The sequence below is a fragment of the Myotis brandtii genome, unplaced genomic scaffold (assembly GCF_000412655.1).
Source record: "Myotis brandtii unplaced genomic scaffold, ASM41265v1 scaffold59, whole genome shotgun sequence".
Lineage (NCBI taxonomy): Eukaryota > Metazoa > Chordata > Mammalia > Chiroptera > Vespertilionidae > Myotis > Myotis brandtii.
The window spans coordinates 6,693,792-6,708,713 of record NW_005370223.1 but is presented as its reverse complement, the minus strand read 5'-3'; the positions used below and the strand labels follow the sequence as shown (position 1 = coordinate 6,708,713).

General features: G+C 37.4%; 1 protein-coding gene and 1 pseudogene across 7 annotated transcripts in view; one reads left to right on the top strand and one right to left on the bottom strand.

The window, feature by feature from the left end:
* RIMS2 (regulating synaptic membrane exocytosis 2) overlaps positions 1-14,583 on the bottom strand; it is a 304,062-nt gene extending 289,479 nt beyond the window's left edge. For all 7 annotated transcript variants that reach the window (XM_005879299.2, XM_014550249.1, XM_014550250.1 and 4 more), the window contains exons 1-3: positions 14,476-14,583; positions 14,129-14,215; positions 1,558-1,768 (exon numbers count right to left, since the gene is read on the bottom strand). In XM_005879299.2, coding sequence (XP_005879361.2) covers positions 1,558-1,768; positions 14,129-14,215; positions 14,476-14,546 — 369 coding nt within the window. In that variant the 5' untranslated portion in view covers positions 14,547-14,583. The remainder of the gene's footprint in view (positions 1-1,557; positions 1,769-14,128; positions 14,216-14,475) is intronic.
* On the top strand, positions 4,297-5,094 carry LOC102245177 (annotated as a pseudogene).
* Positions 14,584-14,922: the final 339 nt, after the last annotated feature.

Genomic DNA, 14,922 nt, shown 5'->3' with positions numbered 1-14,922 from the left:
TTCAGAAAGTTAAGTTGATAATGAAAGATATAAAAAAGCCCCAACTGAAATTCTACATATAAAAACTAAAATGTCTAAGATGAAAAATACACTACATGGTAACATAAAACTTGGCATTGCTGGAGAAAAGATTAGAAAGCTTGAAGGCATAGCAATACAAAACTTCAGAGAGGAAGGAAGAGGGAGAGAGAGATAGAAACATCAATGATGACAGAGAATCATTGATTGGCTGCCTCCTGCAAGTCCTCTCCTGGGGATCGAGCCCAAAACCCAGGCATGTGCCCTTGACCGGAATCAAACCTGGGATCCTTCAGTCCACAGACCAATGCTCTATCCACTGAGCCAAACCAGCTAGGGTGCTAACATAATTCTTAATAGTGAAAGACAATGCTTTTTCCCTAAGATCAAGAACAAGACAGGATACGTCTGTTGCATGCTTCAATGTCTGTGAATCTGGAGTGGGGTGGAGGAGGTCAACAGGGGGGAGAAAAGAGACATCCGCAATACTTTCAACAATAAAGGTGTTTTTTTTAAAGATACACATTTTTTTAAAAAAAAATGGCAGGATATGTCTGCTCTCACCACTTCTATTCAGAATTGTACAGGCATTTCTAGCCCATACAACTAGTCAAGAAAAAGAAATATAATCGGTAAAACAGAAATATAATCAGTAAATCAGTATAATTTTTCAGATCCGTAAAAAATTAATAGAAATAAAACAATGAGAAAACAAAACAAAACAATGAGAAAGGGGGAGCAATGGGAAAACTGATAAATGAAATCACACAGGGGACCAAAATTACCACTATTATATCTATGTAATTAAAGATATCAGCTTCCTATTTAAAAGCCATCTAAATAAAGAACTGATTGATAAGATACTAGTGAGGAGATAAAAGCAAATGCTAAAGAACTTACTGAGTCAAGTATTTTTTTTAAAAACTGCTTTTGCTGATTTCAACCAACATTCTTTGGGTAGCATTAACATTTTTCTAAAGTGGATGGATAAACTCCAAAAATCTAGTATAAGTGTGAAAAACGTCCTTAACATTTCTTCTTGAAATTCCATAGTCTAATGTTTATTTCATTAATGTTAAGACAGAAATAAAAAGGTAACGTAGCTTGAAAAGCTTTCCAATTATGAAACACAGAATCTCAAAGCTAAAAGCAGCCTCTTCCTCTCAGAAGGAAGAGCATATGTGCAAACTTGATCAACTTGTGTGGCAATGGAAAAGCTAGAGTCAGTTCTGTGACTTTAAAAAGGAACTTTAGTCTCCCTGGATCTGAGTTTTCTGGACCTGCAAAATAAAGGAACTAGGTCTCTAAATTCTATTAATCATCTTAGAGAGTCTAGGATTCTACGATTCTAAACCAAATCATAAGCTAAAGGAGATAAAAAAATGAAGCAAATATATTTTTTACGCAAAAAAAATTAAGTTTTTTTAACTAAAATGAAGGCACTGGTTAATCTGAATATTAATTTCAGTTGTCTTCTGCACTTGCTCACAATAAGCTTAACTGTAAGAGAATTATTACGTATGATTTTCATTTCTGTACCTTGTTTGAGCGTAAAGACACTCGACCTCCGCAACGAGCACAGAACTTGGTTTGGCAATATGAACAGTTATGGCCACATCCATCCGCAAACTTTGTTTTGTGGCAGATACCACAGGTGGGAGCATCGCCCTTCTGTTCTTGCTGCTGCGGTGATTCCTCTCCCATCTTCTTTACCTGCTCCTTATACATTTCGAACTGCTGATGAAGTTTTCTGCAAAGAAAACAAGTGAGGAAAAATTAGTTTCCTGATGGTCTCAAAACAAAAACTACCATTACAATCTGTGGACAGAATTTCATATAAAAAAAAAAATCCATAGAGCTCTAGCTGGTTTTGCTCAGTGGATAGAGCATCGGCCTGCGGACTGAAAGGTCCCGGGTTCGATTCTGCTCAAGAGCACATGCCCAGGTTGCGGGCTAGATCCCCAGTAGGGGGCATGCAGGAGGCAGCCAATCAATGATTCTCTCTCCTCACTGATGTTTCTATCTCTCTCTCTCTCCCTCTCCCTTCCTCTCTGAAATCAATAAAAATAAAAAACTAAATTTCAAAAAATCCATAGAGAATAAAAGAATAAAAATTTAATTTTCTGATAATGGAATAACATCTTATATGGCGCATCATATCATAAGTGTTGCAACTAATTCTGCCTTCTGATATACATATTAATGTAAGGCCCAATTAATTCAATATATGTCTATGGAGATATTTCTTCTATTATAATTGTAAAATTTCTACCTACTATTTGCAATATATTTTCAACCATACACTCTAAAATATTTATATTATTTTGCAAAGTTTAATTTCAAAATAAAGGCAGTTTATTTGACTTACACAGTGAAACCAAAACCTATGCAATTCAAATCATTCAGACAAGATCTGAATTGGAGTGATCTTAAGAATCCAGACAGCTGAAACCGGTTTGGCTCAGTGGATAGAGCGTCGGCCTGCGGACTGAGGGGTCCCGGGTTCGATTCCGGTCAAGGGCATGTGCCTGGGTTGCGGGCACATCCCCGGTGGGAGATGTGCAGGAGGCAGCTGATCGATGTTTCTCTCTCATCGATGTTTCTAACTCTCTATCTCTCTCCCTTCCTCTCTGTAAAAAATCAATAAAATATATTTTTAAAAAAAACAAAAAAAAAAAAAAAAAAGAATCCAGACAGAGGGAAATACACTGGATGAGTGCTCTCACTAATTGTTTAAATCTGTTCAACCGTCTGGACATTAGTTGGCTATAAAAACACTGTGAAATATTAGGATCCTATAAAATAAGGCGGGGCAAATAAATGGCCAAGTTTTAAAAATAAAATGAAAGAATAAGAAAAAATGTATCTAGGAAAGGTATTATTTAATCCAGTTAAAAATAAGTAGTGATAGCCCTCCTGCTGTGGCTCAGTGCTTGAGCATCGACCTATGAACCAGGCAGTCACAGTTCAATTTCCAGTCAGGGCACATGCCGGGGGGGGGGGGGGGGTCGATCCCCAGTGGGGTAGCTGGCCAATAAGTCTCTCTCATCATTGATGTTGCTATCTCTCTCTCCCTCTCCCTTCCTATCTGAAATCAACAAAAATATATATTTTTAAAATAAAAATAACGAATAAATAGTGATATAACTTTCACTTCCATTGTTTTTATAAGGAAAATTGAAAATGTTTTAAAACTATAATTAGTTCCGCTTAGGATTTACAAAATTATAAATAATGTTACTCCCATTCTAAAAATTGACCAAAGGCTAAACTACAAAATCACAACTTTTCTTGAGCCCATCAGAGAGTTGAAAAGGCAAACATATAAGTTTAATTCCAAAGAGTGACAAGCCCCTCCAAAGAGTAACAAGGGCACACTGTTCCATCTTCGGCACTGGAGTAAGAGGTAGCCACCACGTAGGCAGGCAAGAGGATATCAGTTAAAACTTGAACAAATTATTAACGGCCAAGTGTGGGCTAACATGACAATTTGGAATGGTTAGGGGTGAGTTCACACTCACAAGCACTTTGCCACAGGCTTCCGTTGGTTACTCATGAGTAATATTGGGAGCAGAACATATTAACAAAGAATCCTTTAGGGGGTGCACATATGTGAGTGTAGAAGAGATGACTAGTGGTTTCGTGGTGCTCCTGCATCCATTCTAATTAAGCACAACGCAACAGTAATCCACTATTAACAGAATTTGAAGACTGGTGCACTAAAGGTAATGATTAAAACAACAACATCCAAACCTATGTGAACTCCTGACTTGCTTGGTGATTTAATCCCCAACATTAATGGTCTGACATAAAAGGCATGCCCACTTTAAAGAATAAACACAATTCAAACCCATGAGACTCTAGGGGAAATAACAAGAATTAAAAAACCCATTGTCAAGTGATAAAATAGCCAATATAATTAGATTCAGGGATGACAAGGCTGATGAAATTATCAGAGACAGACATTTATATAATTGAAATTGTTAAGGTAGGCCCTGGCCGGATAGCTCAGTTGATTAGAGCATCCTCTTGATATGCCAAGGTTGTGGGTTCAATCTCCGGTCAGGGTACATACAAGCATCAACCAATGAATGCATAAATAAGTAGAACAACAAATCCATCTCTCTCTCTCTCTCTCTCTCTCTCTCTCTCTTTCTCTCATCAATAAATTTTAAAATTGTTAAGGTGAAAGATATATAGAAAAACATAATGCATAAACAGATAGAGTATTAAAGCAGAAACTGTAAGAGTCAAATGGAAATGCTAAAAATATAAAACATGCCACAAAATAAGAATACTGAGTTACACCATAAACGCTATGGATATTGTTTGGATTACCATGAGAAGAGAAAGAAGGAAGGTCGAGAGGCTCATGAATGTTCAAAGGCAAAAAAAGATGACTGGTCTGAAGGCTAAGCTCTACTGTAAACAGCGCCATGCTGAGAAAATACAAATGAAAAAGACTATCAAGATGCATAAAAAGAGAAACACCAAACAAAAGAATGATGAAAAGACTCCACAAGGAGCAGTACCTGCCTATCTACTGGACAGAGAGGGACAACCCAAGCTAAAGTACTTTCCAATATGATTAAACAAAAACAAAGAGAGGAAAGGAAGCTGGAAAATGGGAAGTCCCTCTGCCCAAAGTTCATGCTCAGGGAGAAACAGAGGTATTAAAAGTTATTTGAACAAGAAAGAGAAAGAAAAAGGCGTGGAGGAGGATGGTTACTAAAGTGCTTTGTTGGAGATGGCTTTACTCAAAAACCACCTAAATATGGAAGATTCATTAGGCCAATGGGTTTACGTTTCAAGAAGGCCCATGTAACAACACATCCTGAACTGAAAGCCACCTTTTGCCTGCCAATACTTGGTGTAAAGAAGAATCCATCATCCCCACTTTATACAACTTCAGGCACTGTTACCAAAGGTACTGTCAACGAGGTGTACGTGAGCAAGTTATGCCTTGTAATAACAAGAGACAAAATTATTGGAGAAAAATATGCCCAGGTTTACCAACAATCCTGAAAATGCTGGATGCATAAATGCAGTCTTACTGCTTTGACAACAGTTTCATTCAAGTAACACCTTGTAATTATTGAAGACTATGCACCAATCAGAACTCCTGTACGGTGATGTCTCTGCATACTATCACACAGCTTACATGTCTACAGTCATCCAGAAAACGATTTATTCTATTGTAAAGAATATTAAAATGGCCCTAGCTGGTTTTGCTCAGTGATTAGAGTGTCGGTCCAAGGACTGAAGGGTCCCAGGTTCGATTCTGAGCGAAGGCACATACCTAGGTTGCAGGCTCAATATGGGTCGGGGTGCCTGTGGGAGACAATCAATTGCTGTGTCTTTCTCGCTTCAATGTTTCTCTCTGTCTCTCCCCTTGCCTTCAACTCTCTAAAGATCAATGACATGGCTATTTGAATTTATTGGTTTATGTGAAAAAGAAAGTATGCTTTGTGATTAAGTAGATAATAAGGGCTCATTCACAGAGCTCTACTTTTAATTTACCTACTAACTTAAGGTTAGCGCTGTGAAACTAATTTCTTTAAAGTCAGTTTTTCTCTTAGGTATAATTTATGCATGGTAAAATTCACCCCTTTCAGATAATACACTTCAGTGAATTTTGCAAAACATATGCAGTTATATATATCTACCTCGGGTGAGAATTAACAAAACAAAACAAAAAAAGAAAAAAAGATATTGATTCTCTACAAATCAATCTATTGATTCAATGACATCACAAAATCTCAGCATAATTTTTCGAAGAAATTCACAAGGTAATTCTAAAATGTATATGGAAAAGTATAATTCCTAGAATAAGCAAAATATTTTGAAAAAGAAGGCTAAAACAATAACTGATTTCAAGACTTACTGTAAAAGCTACACAAATAATCAAATCAATATGGCATTGGCAAAGGAGAAACACATATGACAATGAAAAATAATAGAGTCCAAAAATAGTCCAATATTTAAATGGTCATTGATTTTTTTTTTAAAGTTCCAAGGTAATTAATTAGAGAAAAAAAGAAAGTCTTTTAAGCAATGGGAAATTCATGTGTGAAAAAATGAACTTCAATTCTTACCTCACATCTTATATTAAAACTAACTCAATATATTACAGAACTATAATCAATGGACTACAGAAATGAATGTAATGACTGAAACTATAAAATTTCTAGAAGACAATATTGAGGAAAATTGTGCCCTTGGGTAAATAAATACTTCTTTAATGGGATGTAAAAAGTATGAACCAGAAAGCAACCATTTGTAAAATGTAAATGAATGAACATGGTTGTGTCGCAATGAAACATTATTTATAAACACAAATTTGAATTTCATGTCACTTTATAGTCATAGAATATTACCAATGAATTTTTTTCAACTATTTTAAAATGTAAAAACCATTTTTAACTCGCCAGTTATTTAAAAACAAACAAAAAAGAGCAAACAGTAGGCCAGATTTGGCCCATGAGCAATAATTTTATTTTTTATTGACTTCAGAGAAGGAAGGCAGAGGGAGAGAAAGAGAGATAGAAACATCAATGATGAGAGAATCATTGATCTGCTGCCTCTTGCATGCTCCTTGCCCTGACTGGGAATCGAACCATGACCTCCTGGTTCATAGGTCGACACTCAACCATTGAGCCATGCCACCTGGGCACAAATATCCTGGTCTGACAATCGACTGTTAATTTTGAACATTGTGTCCTTTGTTAAACAAAAATTAACAAAATTAAATCTTTAATTTTTATGTAGTCAAATACATCAATTTCTCCCTTCATGGTTTGTGATTTCAGTAGCTGGCTCTAAAAAGAATCCTTACATACCTTTAAGTCGGTCAAAAAAGAATTCTCCAGGTCCTCCTACTTGCTTTATAATCTTGCCTCTCACATTTAGGCTTTTAATTGATCTGATGTTTATTTTTATATGTGATATGATGTAAGAATTTCAATCTCCTTTATATAGAGATTCCATTTTCCCAGGACCATTAAATAGTCTATCCTTTTTTCTTCTGATTTATGATGGCAATCTGTCACATACTAAATTTCCACATGTGCCTGGGTCTACTTATGGACCCTGTATTCCATTTCATTGTTTTTGTGTTTGTTCCTACTCCAGAACAACACTGTAGGAACCAAACTCCAAATGCAATGAAAGGTCTAAAACAGCGGTTCTCAACCCGTGGGTCACGACCCCTTTGGGGGTCGAACGACCCTTTCACAGGGGTCGCCTAAGACCATCAGAAAACACATATATAATTACATATTGTTTTTGTGATTAATCACTATGCTTTAATTATGTTCAATTTGTAACAATGAAAATACATCCTGCATATCAGATATCTACATTACGATTCATAACAGTAGCAAAATTACAGTTATGAAGTAGCAACGAAAATAATTTATGGTTGAGGGTCACCACAACATGAGGAACTGTATTAAAGGGTCGTGGCATTAGGAAGGTTGAGAACCACTAGTCTAAAAGATCTTAAGTATGTAAACTTGAATATATAACCTGCCAGTGATGTAAATCAGGGGTCAGCTAACGTTTTCTGTAAAGGTCCAGAAATAGATATTTTGGGCCTTGTGGACACAGGACTTCTGTCACAACTAGTCAAATCTGCTGGTGGGATGCGAGTGCAGTCATAGAACACATGCAAACAAATGAGCTTGGCTGTGTTCCAATAAACCTTTATTTATAGAAACAGGCAGCAGACAGGATTGGAACCACAGGCCATATTCTGCAAATCAATCCTTGATATAAAAAGAAGGAGTCAAAGATATACTCATACTTAATTTAAAACTTTTATTACAAATCAATGTTTAAAAGACATATACCAAAACGAAGAAAAAAACAGAAAAAAAATTTTAAAAACACACAATAATTTGGAAAAATGGCTTTTTCCCCTTTCTTATTTCTACATCAATGTCTCCGTAATCACTAAAGCAACTCATTGAACTCAATGTTTTCCAAAATAAATTTTCTTCACTTTTGAGTTCTTTGAGAAAACTAAACTTTCCATCTGTTAATTCATGGTAATCCTGTTGTCCCAGTAATTTTATACCCAGCCACATAGGTTTTTGTTGCTGTTATTTTCTCATTTATCTGATAAGTATGTGCTTTCATGATCTCCATAAACTAGTAATATACATTACTACTTTTGTAAAATAATCTTTAAAGTTTTGTTTACTACAACTTCCAGCACCAGCCATTGAGAATTTCTAAACTGATGCTAAATTTATCTCCCTTTTCACAAATTCCATCAGGTACAGTACAGGATATACATTCCCAGTGAAGGTCTAAAACCACAGGTAATACCAAACCCTACATATACTAAGTTTTTGCCGATACATATCTATGATAAAGTTTAATTTATAAACCAGACACAGTGAGAGGTTAAAAACAATAACTAATAATAAAACCATCATAACACACCGTAATAAAAGTTATGTGAATGTGGTCTCTCTCTCTCTTCTTCAGTAATTGTTATATTTTTTTAGTCAAAACCTATTCCTGAATCTGTGTACCCACCCCTTACTTACAGTAAATGGCTTGGTGTCACTCATTCGGGGGACCCCTCACTAAAGTCTTCCCATAGGCTCAGTGCTTTCTGACACAACATGGGAACATATTTTATTTTTCTTCTTTTTAATATGTTTTTATTTATTTCAGAGAGGAAGGGAGAGGGAGAGGTAGACAGAGATAGAAACATCAATGATGAAAGAGAATCATTGATCAGCTACCTCCTGCACGCCACCCCACCCCCCCTTACTGGGGATCGAGCCTGCCACCCAGGCATGTCCCCTGACTAGAATTGGACCATGACCTCCTGGTTCATAGGTTGACGCTCAACCACTGAGCCATGCCAGCTGGGCATGGGAACACATTTTCTGTTCGTGTCTTCCACCCACAAATTTGATGAGTTTTCCATCTTAACTAGTAAACATTTATCACATATTGTAGCCATAACTTTTTCAGTTTGAAATGAAACAGCAAAACTAACACAAATTTATTTTTCCTTCTTTACAATTTAACAGATTTGTTCTTACTGTAGATCTTAGCAACCTCAGCATATGATGATTTTTTTTTTTTTTTTTTTGCTTTCCTTACTAAATCTAGAACTTCCACATTTTAAAGAAGCATTTTTTGGCTTCTCTTTAGCTATCCAAATTGCCAACATACACTTTTTTTTAATTGATTTTTAGAGAGAAAGGGAGAGGGATAGACAGAAACATCATGGATCACCTGCCTCCTGCACATCCCCTACTGGGGATCCAGCCAGCAACCTAAATATGAGCTCTGACTGCTGGTGGGAATGCAGACTGGTGCAGCCACTATGGAAGACAGTATGGAGTTTCCTCAAAAAACAAAAAATGGAACTCCCATTTGACCCTGTGATCCCACTTCTAGGAATATATCCCAAGAAACCAGAAACACCAATCAGAAAGGATATGTGCACCCATATGTTCATAGCAGCACAATTCACCATAGCTAAGATCTGGAAACAGCCTAAGTGCCCATCAGTAGATGAATGGATTAGAAAACTGTGGTACATCTACATGATGGAATACTATGCTGCTGTAAAAAAGAAGGGCAGGCAGAGGGGGTTAGGGGCAGGCAGGCAGGTGAGCGGTTAGGAGCCAGCGGTCCCAGATGGCAAAAGGCAGTCGGACATCCCCTGAGGGGTCCCAGATTGGAGAGGGTACAGGCCGGGCTGAGGGACACCCCCCCCCCTGCACAAATTTTGTGCACCAGGCCTCTACTCTTCTATATAATAGCCTAGGTCAGTGGTCGGCAAACTCATTAGTCAACAGAGCCAAATATCAACAGCACAACGATTGAAATTTCTTTTGGGGGGTGGGGGGGGAAGGACACATATGTAATACCCTTTGTAATACTTTTAGCAATAAAAAAAAAAAGAAAAAAGAAAAAAATCTAAAAAAAAAAAAATATATGCGCTCTGACCAGAAATCGAACCAGGTTCCTCTTGGTTCACGGGTCTATGCTCAACCACTGAGCCACACCTGCTGGGCCAGCATCAATAGTCTTGAACTTTGTTAAGTAAATAAGGGCTACTTGAACACCAGCACTGTTCTTCTGATAACTGAGATGGTTACTAAAGTGATTAAATGGGTGGGTAACATACACAGCGTGGATACACTGTGATTCACATCCTGGGCAGGACAGAGTGAACAGCATGAGATTTCATCACACTACTCAAAATGGTACACAATTTAAAATTTATGACTTGTTTATTTCTAGAATTTTCCACTTAATATTTTCCGACCAGAAAGCAAAAACTTGGATAAGGCGTACAACTGTAATCTCTATAGGTGTAGGTATGATTGTTTGAGGTCTTTTTTCTCCTCCAAGCAATACTTTGTAAATCAAACTAAAGAAATTGAGGGTTTCTCATAATAAGATAGATTTTATAAACACTAAAAAGAAAGCAATATCATTTCATTAGAGGGATGATTTCAGAAAAATAAAGAGCTACATATATTCCAGAATATATAGTACTTGGGCTTTGTAACTTGTTTCACAACTGCATTATCAACTGATTGGACCAGCAAGCACCAATAAGAAACACATAGCTTATAATAAAACATTTTTGTCCATATCATTCTCAATCTTCAGAAAAAGAAAAAGTAGAACTTTTTAAGTAAAATTAAATTAACAATAGTCTCAAAGACCTTCAGTTTCCATGCCATTAGCCTTCAAAACAGTAAAATCAACCCTTTGGAGATCCATCAACTCTCCCTTCTCCTATATAATAAAAGGGTAATATGCAGAATGATCAGTTGCTATGACGCACACTGACCATCAGGGGACAGACGCTCAGCGCAGGAGCTGCCCCCCCAGCTGGTCAGTGCCCCCCCCCCTCCGCTCAGCCACAAGCTGGGCTGATGCTGGCGAGCACAGCAGAAAGTGGCAGGAGCCTCTCCCACCTCCACGACAGCACTAAGGATGTCCGACTGTGACTTAGGAGTGGGCCTAAGCCGCAGTCAGACATCCCCTGAGGGCTCCCGGACTGCTAAAGGTTGCAGGCCGGGCTGAGAGACCTCCCCAACCCCCCCGCAATACACGAATGTCATGCACCAGGCCTCTAGTGAATTAATAATAGGCTTCCCATGCATTTAAAATTCTTTTTAAAATATATTTTATTGATTTTTTACAGAGAGGAAGGGAGAGGGATAGAGTTAGAAACATCGATGAGAGAGAAACATCGATCAGCTGCCTCCTGCACACTCCCTATTGGGGATGTGCCCGCAACCAACATACATGCCCTTGACTGGAATCGAACCTGGGACCCTTGAGTCCGCAGGCTGACGCTCTATTCACTGAGCCAAACCGGTTAGGGCGCATGCATTTAAAATTTTTACCTCTGATCCTAGACTCAGCTCTATTACAAGTTAACATGTTTAAGTACAGAAAGAAATCCATGAAACACCCAATTTTATCATCAACTGGTACCAGCAGTCTTTCCAAAACTATGACCAAAAACCTAAATATTTAGTCTTCTGGAAAAGATGGGAGAAAAAAACTGCCCAGAGTCTTAACGAAAAAGACAGCAACGCCATGATAACAATTAGCACGTCAGTGAAAGCCTCCAAATGTTGACCCTCAAATTCATGTTTCACCACCAAAAAGACACAAACAATTTTGCCTAGACTGTTGGAAATCCGCCTCATCGGGAGAGTTTAAATAGGAGTGCCTTAAGAATCCGCTAAAGCTAATGCTCTTTGGAGAGAAACAGCTAACCAATGACTCTTGTGTCAAGCAGATGACAAACCAAAGGAGACAGCTTCCACCTAAGAACAGAAGAATGCTTTCTGAGAGCTCTACTTCTCCTTTTAAAAATTATTGTTTACGGTTCCTCTTTTTTTTACTAGATTCTGACTCATCTGATGATCACTAATGGTTTCTCAGTATGCCCTAAATATATTTTCATTGTTATCACATTTTTAATCTATGAGTCTTTCACTGTTACCTAAGAGAATGTAAGCCTCCCTGTAATCCCCAACAAAATTTAACACGTGTTCCCTGAAAAAAATCCAACAAATTTCCTTCCTTCTGAAAGACACTTATGTATTCAAATGTTCTTCATATTATTAAATCTAATCTTCCGTCTTATAAAATTAGACTTTGATGCCAAGTCATTACAACAGTTTCAGTAGAAACGTCAGTACCAGGAGTTAGGGCTGATATTGGCGTTACCCTTGCTATAGCAGCATTCTTTTGGCAAATCTTCATCTTTTGGCATCCTGAAATTTCCATCTCATTGCAATAAATGAGAACCAAATGTAAAATAACTGTAATAAATGTTACTACTGCTTGTTATATAAAGTCGCCACTCTTCGTGAGCACATGGAAAGACTTTTTAGATGTCCTTGCAGTTATCTAAGAGCCTTGTGACAAGTTTTGGGCAATGATCTGTGAGCAAAAGTGGCTTATGTCACTTCCTGCTTTCTACAACTAAGAATAAGTGTGAGTACACCATTCTCTCTCTTCCTCTGATGCAGCAACCCTGGGGGTTATGTGTTTCAGCTGGCTTACGAACAAGATGGGAAGCAGCTTAGGTCTCTGAGTTGCCACTTGAAAGAGAAGCACTCTATATTTTACAAATAAGTCTCCGTTATTATTGTATCATAAAAAGATAAAACATGCCTTAATCGGTTTGGCTCAGTGGATAGAGTGTCAGCCTGCGGACTGAAGGGTCCCAGGTTCGATTCTGGTCAAGGGCATGTACCTTGGTTGCGGGCACATCCCCAGTAGGAGATGTGCAGGAGGCAGCTGATCGATGTTTCTCTCTCATCGATGTTTCTAACTCTCTATCCCTCTCCCTTCCTCTCTGTAAAAAAATCAATAAAATATATATTTTTTTAAAAGATAAAACATGTGAATCAGTTGTAAGGAAATATTTATTTTGAGTTCCTATTACATCAGGCATTCTGTTAGATACCCGGTCTGGACTTCAACTAGCTTATATACAGCAACAGTTCTGATTTTAGAACTACATACCAACTATTAGTTTTATAACATAGTTTTACTTCACAACATAGTTTTACTTCAATTGAAACTGAAAAGGTGACATTTTAAATAAAATGCATACAAGGTAATATAAAATGGATGAGGCGATAACTAGACAAAAAGACGTTTATCTTCTAGTTTGTACTTAAATGAAAAAAGTGAATGTTTTTCTAACTATTTCATCTTAGGGCTCCTGGTAGTCATTCTCATTCTCTTCTCAAGTTCATGTCCTTTTCAATCTGCCCATTCCTACAACCAAACCATCTTCTCGGTAAACATAACTCCTACTTTAAAAAGTGCAGAGGCTGGATGGTAAGAGCATTTCTGAGTAAAATGGATGTTTTCATGGGGAGACTGGAATTTAAATATGTGCAGTCTTTCTCACATTCTCAGAGTTATTTCCAATTCACAACATAAATAATGACTTGTACAAAGTTAAAAAGATGTAAGTGTGAACAACTTCTCAAAGAATAAATAAAATGAATGGAATGGACCTTTTTTTAATGTTTCAGGTCAATGTGAGAATAAGTCGCTGCTTTCCCAAATTATGGTACAACGTAATTTGAAATGTTCAATGAAAAGAGGACTCAGCAGTCAAGTAAGTTAGTAAACACTATATGTTCTAACACCTTTGGAGCACATTTAAAAACTAAGACGTTACACAATAAAGAAAACTGCTTAATCTTTTGGCAGAATCTTTCCGAAACTATTTGACCACAGATTGCCTTTGGGAATTAATAACTCTTAATGTCCTCTCGGGGGGAAAAACATACTTTGAAATATATTGCATGATTAGAGAAAGATATTTTGTTGAATAAATATATTTTACATTATTTATACTAAAGCTGGGGGGGAGAGTTACCTCTTTGTTTTTACTTCCCTATAAATTATCCTTGTATTCTTTTTAGATTTCTATGGGCTAATTAAAGGACAAAGTACCAAACTCATAATCTAACAATTTTCATTTCTAAGGGGTAATATTCCAAGGGCAGCATTTTAATATAGACTCTTTAGTATGTTACACTATCAGAGATAATATTTAGTCTATGCAGATCAGCTTACTTACGTCTGGGGCTCCTTTTCATTTTGTTGTTTTTGCTGGGGCTGAAGCACGTTATTTACCAGTTCAGTGATCCCACTAAAGGGAAACCACCTGTTTGAATAAGCAAATAGTGTGACTGAATAACCAAAGGAATAACAAGGTAGGCCAAACGCTTTCTTACCCATCATAATAAAAATACACAGGCACAGAAGCTACAGCCAATGGACATGGGAGCTCCAGCTAGCACCCAGGCAGTCGGAAGGTAGGGAAATCAAGTTTGAACACTGAACCAGACCACAAGCAGGCAGCGAAAAACTACTACATCCAGTCAGTGTGTGGATGAAGTAAGAAACTGCAGGCAGCTGTCTTACCAGCCAGAGAGTCGGGAAGCAGAAGACACGCCAGCTGCAGCCTCTCCAGTATTAGTGTAAGCTAATACCATCCCGGGTGCCGGAAGCAGATATGGCAAAGGTACAGAAGTCAAGCCCACTGCACTCTTAGGACATTTACTTACTGTGTCGGCTGGGGCTTGTGCTCTTCTTTGACCCTAAAAAGATAAGTTTGCGCAACTGAGTGCACGATACTAGGCAGACATTTCTATCTACAGATTTGTGGTCGTATGAAAACTGAGGTTTGTTACATGGAAAAGCTTAGTGCTTTGCCAAACATTGGAATTACCCATTTGAGTTAATTTGGCACCAAAAAAATAAAACAGAAGTGGAAGCGTTTGTTCTTAATAGAGGACTAATATTAAAACTCTACTGCTGTTCCAAATGATTTCATGATTTAGTCCTCACGTTTTCTGCATATTTTATTGA